The 8,744-nt window shown below is 44.7% G+C and overlaps 1 protein-coding gene and 1 long non-coding RNA gene across 2 annotated transcripts; one reads left to right on the forward strand and one right to left on the reverse strand.

The window, feature by feature from the left end:
• Positions 1-1,548: 1,548 nt before the first annotated feature.
• Positions 1,549-5,849, reverse strand: CHCHD2 (coiled-coil-helix-coiled-coil-helix domain containing 2). The gene is made up of 4 exons (XM_041749882.1): positions 5,692-5,849; positions 3,595-3,841; positions 2,701-2,851; positions 1,549-1,855 (listed from the first exon to the last, which is right to left on the reverse strand). The coding sequence occupies exons 1-4, from the start codon at positions 5,739-5,741 to the stop codon at positions 1,845-1,847; spliced, it is 459 nt and encodes a 152-aa protein (XP_041605816.1). The 5' UTR covers positions 5,742-5,849; the 3' UTR covers positions 1,549-1,844.
• A 137-nt stretch (positions 5,850-5,986) lies between these two features.
• Positions 5,987-7,554, forward strand: LOC121487842. The gene is made up of 2 exons (XR_005986920.1): positions 5,987-6,123; positions 6,256-7,554. It is a non-coding gene; the product is annotated as an uncharacterized LOC121487842 (long non-coding RNA).
• Positions 7,555-8,744: the final 1,190 nt, after the last annotated feature.

The following is an 8,744-nucleotide window of genomic DNA, read 5'->3' on the forward strand; positions in this document are numbered from 1 at the left end:
CTCAATCCTAGGACCTTGGGATCACGACCTGCCCCGAAGGCAGATGCTCAATCACTGAGCCACCCAGGTGCCTTTTTTTTACCTTTTCTATTTAAATTCAATTATCATATTCTGTAGTAGTTTCAGAGGCAGAATTCAGTGATTTATCAGTTGTATATAATATCCGGTGGTCATTATTTCAAGTGCCCTCCTTAATGCCCATCACCCAGTTACCCCAACCCCTCAGCCACCTCCCCTCCAGCAACCATTTGTTCTCTATAGTTTAAGAGTTCTTCATGGTTTGCCTCGTTTTATTTTTCCTTTCTCCTATGTTCATCTATTTTCTTAAATTCCACACGAGTGAAATAATCTATTCCTCTTATTTTGCTTAGCATAATGCCCTCTAATTCCATGTTGTTGCAAATGGCAAGATTTCATTCTTTTTGACGGCTGTTTATTTTTTTTAAATGTAAACTCTATGCTCAATGTGGGCTCATGACCCCAAGATCAAGAGTCACATACTTGTCTCTTCAGTCAAGTCACTGAGACAGCCAGGTGCTCCATTTTCCCTTGACCCACCGATTCAACAATACATGTACCCACCCTATACCATCATACCTTGGACAGAGGGGCACTAAGACTATGAACTTACAAGTCCTAAGCTTTCACAGAAATCCAGAAGGGAATGTGCTGGGGGATTTGATAGGAGTGAATGGAACATGGTGATTCAAAGCAAGATGGTCTTGGCCCCTTTCAGGAACTCAAAAGTTGGGCACTCTAAAAAGACAGCTGAGGACGAGAGGCAGCAACTGAAAAATCTACTCACTAAATAGCACTTGGCTCACCTTGCAGTAACACAGGTCTCTGAAACTCAAGAGATTGGATAAGAAACCAACCTCAGAAACATACTTTTGAAAATAGAAAAAGTGCAGAGCACAAGGTAGACTTAAGATCAACTTCCAGAAGTGAATGAAATTTTTGAGTTGTGAGGAATGGAGCTGGGTTTTTAAAAAATGATGCACACCCCAAATGGAGTCCATCTCCTTAAGACAACATGGAGTGGGCACTGCAGCTAGCTTGAGTCTTTCAGGAAAGGGGAGCTACAATGCCTTACATAGAAGAAAAACATTTGCAGGCAACTGTGCCTGTATTGAGAATGGTTTTCATCTCTGACCAATTAATCCAATTAACTGGTCAGGGCAGTGACACATGGTGTTGACCTGGCCATGAACTCACTCATGTCATGGTCTAGTCCAGTACTTTCTTTACCACTCACTTGATTAGTAACATTATTTAAAAGTTTCTGGTTACCGCTCAGTTTACCAAACACTAGCCTTCCAACTGGAGCCTTTTAAATGAGCACTATGCTTGCTAGTGAGCTACTTCCTTCCTTTTCTACAAAAGCTCCTCAGGGAGCCCCGTCAGATCCTCCAGGTAGATGCTAATTTAATACAGTGACTATAAAACAGACTTCGAGGCATGCTGAGAAAATTGGGTTCTTTTGCAAATGCGTATGTTCAGCATGCATATACCACATCTACTTTATAATCCTACATTTCAAAGACACTATTTTGGGAGAAAAATCACTTTATTCTAATTAATTCATAAATGATAATGTCACAAAAGGTGATTTAAGGAGGCACACAAACATCTGTCCAGCCCCCAACTCAAACCATCTCAATAAACTTCTATACTAAAAATACCCTCTTTCATTAACAATTCTGAAGAAACCTGTATTTAATGATGAAGGAGAGGTTTAACTGGTGGTTTTACACTTTATATCTTCTCTTTTAATTATATTTTTATGCTAAATTAACTTGGTCATGAGAGATGATTTTCCATATCTTCCGATTTAAACTTCTTGATTAGGCTAATCCTGCAAAGAGAAAAGGTAAGTCAGAAAAGGGAAGTCAGAAGAGCAACAGCTGTATATTCTTAGCAGAGCAGAAGCCCTCCATATGGTAAAAGGAGGGGTGAAAGCCTAGGTTACCAGTTTCGTACCTAAATGAAGGTGGGAAAATGAAAATGAGCATTTTATAAACCGTGAATTTTTAGGGCAATAGGAGGAAATTACATAAAAACAAGTTCACTACCAACATTCCAGTGTTCCCAAATCTCAGAATTCCACTGAGGAACTGCATAAACTCTTTTCTCAAATAAGGTGTGAAAAACGTTAATAACTTATCAGTCTTTATATCCAATCCTGGACTTCGCTGAAAATGGAAGGTAATCTTACATTCACGGCTTTATGGCCAGATCACCCACATCCTATAAACAGAACAAGACCTGGTACACTAATCTCTACTGAGGAAAAATCAGATACACAACATAATTGGTAAAAGCTTAATATAATGACCAGAAACCTCTGGACCAGGTCTTTGTTAGAAGAACTAGATTATTTATAGAATGTAAACAAAATCTCCTCTAACTTGTCAGTTTAATTTTTTTTTTTAATTTTTTTATTTATTTATGATAGTCGCACAGAGAGAGAGAGAGAGGCAGAGACACAGGCAGAGGGAGAAGCAGGCTCCATGCACCGGGAGCCTGACGTGGGATTCGATCCCGGGTCTCCAGGATCGCGCCCTGGGCCAAAGGCAGGCGCCAAACCACTGCGCCACCCAGGGATCCCTTGTCAGTTTAATTTAATAAACAAAGACTCCCAAAGCTCTATAGGGCCAAGAGTACCCTGCTCTGAACTGCGCAGATGCTCGATCTACCTACCATTTGCAAATCTGCACTGTTTCAGCACCTCGCTGAAACCTTCACAAAGCTTTAGGTCACCCTGGTTCTGGGCACACTCCAGGAACTGTTTCATCTCGTAGTGGCATGGGCCAAACTGCTGCTGGTATGCTGGCTGGGTTCCCTGAGGCTCCTGCAAAGGCATAACATTCAGGACCATTGAGAAATTAGATTTACACCTGAACAAAGAACAGTACCCAATGTCTTTGAGGTCAACTGGGGAAACATAATTAGAACCAAATGCAAATTAAAGTTACTATCTAAAAACATGGGAAGTGAGAAATTTTAAAGGCAGAAAGCAAATAGGCTTTAACAAAATTCCAGGTAAAATCAGAAAGATTCAAGAACAAAGATGCAAATAAAGTGAAATGGTTACATGCGCATCTAAATACCAGTGGGGTTCAATGTAGTTCAGAGGAGAAAGTGGGACTATAATAGAAAAATAGATGGATAAGCATGTCAAACACACCACAAATACAACAGAGTACACACAGGTTCATCAGAGGAGAAAATTCACATACTTCAGAAAGAGGGGCAGTGGCAAATACCAGATTAGAGGTCAGAGAGCTCTGCTAAAACTACTAAAGAGGTTTTTCAATACTTAAGATTGAAACTAAATTTAAAATAAGGGGAAAATGGCTGTTCTACAATGAATCAGGTTGAACTGCTGCTATTCTACTCCTTGGGAACAAATACAATGTGGACAGTACTTGATGCTGGTCTAAAGCACTAACTCAACTGCCAAACACGGCTTCTGACAAACCATTTTCTGTTAGGAGGACCATGGATTCACAGCTCCTATACATAAGGAACTGACAAATAACTAGGTTTTCTTGTAACCTACCCAATGAAAGAAAACACTGCCCAAAATCTTACCTGGTAAGTGATGTCGGGCCTTGAAGGCTCAGTGTTACTTCCTCCACCAAAGCCCCCAGTAATGGCATGCCCAATCGTGTGCCCTACAGCAGAGCCTACAGCCACGCCAGCTGCAGTGGTTGCCATCTGGGCCATGAGACCTGGCTGCCGGGGTGCAGCAGGTGAGCCAACAGCAGATGGCGGAGCTGCTGCTGGCGGCTGAGCGGCTGGCGCTGGTCTAGGTGCAGCTCTCATCTGAGGTGCCCGGCTAAGAAAGAAAAGAACAAAAAGCATGAAAGTGCTCACTTGCTACCAGGCTTGGAAACGGTCAATCTAAAGAAACTGTACTGTTCACACAACACAGGTTTGAACTGCGTGAGTCCAGTATGTGTGGATTTTTTTCAATAAACACAGTATAAGTATTGTGTGTGCTTTCTCAGTAACCTTTTCTTTAGCTTATTTTATTCTAAGAATACAGTATTATAACATATATACAAAATATGTGTTAAGTGACTTTATGTTATTGGTAAGGCTTCCAGCTAGAGGCTTTCACTAATGTCCAGTCCTGCTTTAGAAAATGTCTTCACACATGATGTCCCCTCTGGCCATTTTTAGACTGTTTCCTTGGGTGCTCTTCCCCCAAATAAGGCTAGGTTGGAAGTTCATTTTTTAAAGATTTTATTTATTTATTCATGAGAGACAGAGACAGAGAGAGAGAGAGAGAGAGAGGCAGAGGCACAGGCAGAGGGAGAAGCAGGCTCCATGCAGGGAGCCCAACGGGGGGTCAATCCTGGGGGTCCAGAATCAGGCCCTGGACTGAAGGCGGCATTAAGCCGCTGAGCCACCCGGGCTGCCCCTAGGTTGGAAAATTTATGACTTTGCTTCCAATCAGGTGTTATCTGGCATCACTTTATAAAAATTTGGTTTTTCTGTCCTCTGGAGAACAGCTTCTTTCCGTTAAGTGAAGGACTGTCCTACAGTCCTACAGTCTGAACACAATCCACCTCACTCCAGAGAAGCAACCTGGTCCTGTGTTTAACACCCTAACCGGTTGTTGGAAGACTTGGGCCAGACCTGGCTTTCCTATTTACTGGTAGGGTGACCTCGGACAAGTCACTTGTTCCGAGGCTCCAGTTTCCTTATTCCTGGAAAACAGGAATAACATCTATCCCTAAGGTTACGGGTGTTAAAGTGTAACTACCAGTATATTTCTTTCTTTCTTTCTTTTTTTCTTTTTTCCTTTCCTTTCCTTTCCTTTCCTTTTTCCTTTCCTTTTTCCTTTCCTTTTTCCTTTCCTTTCCTTTCCTTTCCTTTCCTTCCTTCCTTCTTTCTTTCATTTATGATAGAGAGAGAGAGAGGCAGAGACACAGGCAGAGGGAGAAGCAGGCTCCATGCAGGGAGCCCGACGCGGGACTCGATCCCGGGTCTCCAGGATCGCGCCCTGGGCCAAAGGCAGGCGCCAAACCGCTGCGCCACCCAGGGGTCCCTACCAGTAAATTTCTAAAGTGTTTTTATGAATCAGACGATGTCGTGTACAAGGAGGCTTCGGTCGCTGGGCCGAGCCTCTGGACCGCTCTCTGTGGGCTCGCAGGTTACCCTGTTTACTGAAATGCAATCATTCTCCCCATTATACTACCTTTCACCGACACGCGTTGTTTTTTTATTTACTTCAGAAGCTCTGGCCGGTTTACCCTTCCAAATACTCATTTATTTCCAGGATATGACCGTTTTAACTTAAAGCGCGCTCTGGGCGGGCTGGTTGAGTCGGGGGAGGGGCGTCTAGGGCCTGGGGTCGTGGGTTCCGGCCCCACGCCGGGGGCAGAGCTCGCTTCAATAAACGTAAAGCATTTTTAAAATGAGCTCTCGAATATTTTAAGAACTCACGGGTATTCGAAATCAGAAAGTCTGCCACTAACGGGAGATGTGGCCAAATCCCTGGCGGAGGCGGGCCCACCTCACAGCGGTACCCCCCTCACCCCACCCCCGCCCTCGGCCGGCGCCCAGCACTCCGCCGCCCCGCCGGCCCCTCGGCCGACCCTCCGCGGCCTCCACCAGCCTCCGCCCGGCCTCCGCCCGCGTCACGCGTCGGCAGGGCCCCAGACCCCTCAACTGCCTCACCTGGCCGGAGGAGCCATGCGGGAGGCGCGGCTCCGGCTTCCACGCGGCATGTCTACCGGGACAGGAGCACGGCGCCCAGAAGCCCGACACTCGGCGACGACCCCGGAGGCTTCGGCAGGAGCCAGAGACCGGAAAACGGGGGGTGGGGCTGGCCTCGGCGTGCGACCAATCAGCGCACAGGCAGAGGCCTCGCGCGCCTACGTCTCCGCGGGCCCTGAAGGTCACCGGAAGAGCAGTGGTCGGACGCGGCGTGCGTCACGAGCTCCGCGCCAGGCTGCCCCAGGAGACCGGAAGGCCTGAAGGTGCCCGGCGCGCCTGTTTTCCCAGCCCAGCGGGAGGCAGAGCCGTTCGCGTTTGCTTAGAAGCGTCGCTGCTCTCCGCCGGCGTTTCTACTAGTAGTTAACTTTCCTCGGCATTAAGTTGCTTACTCGGGTAAGGATCTTTTGAGGCACCGTGTGGGCACATGGTTAGGCAGGACCCGCGGAGCTGAGGTGACCCTATTTTTATTCTGTCTGCGGACTCAGGCTGTAACGATGCCTTACCGTTGTTACTCTGCCTTTCCAGGCCCTTTCCGTACGTGCCATAGAGCTTGTGCCCGTGATTGGGGTAGTGTTCGTTCACTGATAGTTAAAAGTGCAGCGAATGATGCCCGGGCGCTGGCTCCGTCCTGGAGACGGCGCTCGCTCCAACGAGACTCTTCCTTCGTGGACTTTGGGTCAGGAGGGCACACACGACAGCCTACACACCCCGAGCCGCGGTGACGGGCAGCCTCGGCAGGGTGGCCGAGCCCGGGCGTGAGGCCCCCGGGGACGTGCTCGCACCCGCGCAGGGCACGGCGGGTGGAGGGAGCGGGGCCCCTGGGACGTGTCCGCGCGCCTCCGGAGCGGGAGCGCTGGCTGGGGGCGCTCCCGGGAGGGCTCCGGGCAAGGGGAGAGCGCGGAGGTGTTCCCTCCCTTTCGGCTTGCAGGTCGAAGAGAAATTTTCCCCTTCCGCCGGAGGTCGCGGAGTTTAACGCATTCTCTCCAGTAACAGCAGAATGTTCGTGGAATCGAAGGGTAAATAATCGAAAGACCTGTCATGAAGAAGTTTTATTTTCACAGAACTTAATGAAAGCTTTACAAATGACGTGACATTTCTCTGGAGAATTCATAAGCAGAGATGGAGGAAAGGAGCCTTATAAGGACATCCTGGCACAAGCGCTCAGAATGAACGCCCATAACAGACGATTTTAATCACACCTGGCTAAGTCATGAATTCCCACTCCGAGGAGAGAATATTAGATATTTGTGCAAGATTATTTTGTCATAGCAAAAGATTGGAAACAAATTCTTGTCAGTAGAATACAAAATTTTTAAAAAGGCGCAGCACACAGTATACAGCTATAAAAAGGAATAAACTCTATACTGTTATGAAAGATATGATGATAAACTGTGAAGACAAAGAAGGGCAGAATTGGGTGCAGTGTGCTTGGAGAGAAGACTTAATATGCACAAAATATCTGCAGCTGTTAACCGTGAGGCAGTAGGCGAGTGACTGTGGCCCAAGGGGGGAACTTTTACTGAAAACATTTTCTATCTTTTGGATTTTTTTCTTAAATATTTTATTTATTTATTAATGAAAGACACGGTAGGGTGTGTGTGGGGTGGGGGGGCCAGAGACACAGGCAAAGGGAGAAGCAGGCTCCCTGCAGGAATCCTGACATGGGTCTGGATCCCATGTCTCCAGGATCATGTCCTGGGCTGAAGGCGGCGCTGAACCGCTGAGCCACCCCGGCTCCCCTATCTTTTGGATTTTGAAAGTTAATGTATTACCTTTATTCAAAAACAGATTAAGAACATGTAAAAATAAAAACGAAAAAGATTTCATAATACTGCTACATATCATTTGTAGTTGGCCAGTATAAACATTCTGAAGATCACTCTAATAAAATTTATGTAACAATTTCTCATTCCATAGTGATTTTAATCATTTTCAACAAATCCTATACAGTGATCAAAATCTGAACAAGTAACTCTGGCAGGCGTTGTTACATATATTTGATACCAATGTTTGGATGAATGGACCCCTGATGATTGCAATAAAATTCTACTCAGGTGGTAGGTACCAGGTTTAAAATTCTGCAAACCTGTTCCAGAAAGCCCACATCTAAGAATTCAAGAAACAGTCATGAATGTGGAAAGAAGTTAGCTTTAAGATGTTCATTTAACAAGTTGTATAAAATAGGGAAAAATCAATAAATTACTTAAGTGTCCTACAGTGTAGAATTACATGATTCATACAAATGATGAAGTGCTATGAAGCTATTTAAATATTATGAAAGAAAAAAAAATAAATATTATGAAAGAATACCTGCCATAAAAAGTCTTCACAATATACTAAGTGAAAGAGTAGATTACAAAGTAGTATACATAGCATGTTTATATTCTGAGAGAGTTCATAGTATTTTACAGACTTGAACTATGTACACTTAAGTAGTGGTGTTATCTACTGGATAGTGATTTTTTTTTTTTTTTTGCTTGTTCATATTTTCCAATTTGTTTAAAACACAAATTGGAACACACTTGTGCTAATTAAACATACCATGGTGGTTTACAGTAGGTCCACAGATTCTGACACTTCCTTCAAAAAGTAGAGCCTAATTCCTCTCCTACATCATGACCATAAGTCAAAACCAGCCTGTTAGCCACTTCTGAATTCTTCACCTCTGGAAACTAAGAGAATTATTTGTTGCTTTCAGCCACTAGGGTTTGGAGTAATTTATTACACAGCAATAGGTAACTAATGCAGAATTTCTACAGTTACTGTATTTAAACTATAAAAGTTTTAGTATCTAAGGTGAGCAAAATCTAGTTAGAACACCTTACAGAGTGTTGCCTTAACCTGGCTTCTATCTGTCTGGGATTGTGGCAGATTGAGAATTGTGTACAAACATGTTTAAGACACTAAGGTCCTGACACAATTTAAATTTTCCCTTTGGATAACTAAGACATACTTACATGAATACAGCCTTGCACATACCAGACCAAAAAAAAAAAAAAAAAAAAGAAAACCAG

This window comes from Vulpes lagopus, chromosome 3 (genome assembly GCF_018345385.1).
Source record: "Vulpes lagopus strain Blue_001 chromosome 3, ASM1834538v1, whole genome shotgun sequence".
In the NCBI taxonomy this organism is placed as follows: domain Eukaryota; kingdom Metazoa; phylum Chordata; class Mammalia; order Carnivora; family Canidae; genus Vulpes; species Vulpes lagopus.

Bases quoted from the DNA above. Each gene is read 5' to 3' on its own strand.
- CHCHD2 (XM_041749882.1), bottom strand. From the start codon at position 5,741: ATGCCGCGTGGAAGCCGGAGCCGCGCCTCCCGCATGGCTCCTCCGGCC. The intron at 3,842-5,691 runs GTGAGGCAGTTG...TTTCTTTCTTAG, and splicing joins CGCATGGCTCCTCCGGCCAG to CCGGGCACCTCAGATGAGAG. The intron at 2,852-3,594 runs GTAAGATTTTGG...ATGCCTTTGCAG, and splicing joins GGCCCGACATCACTTACCAG to GAGCCTCAGGGAACCCAGCC.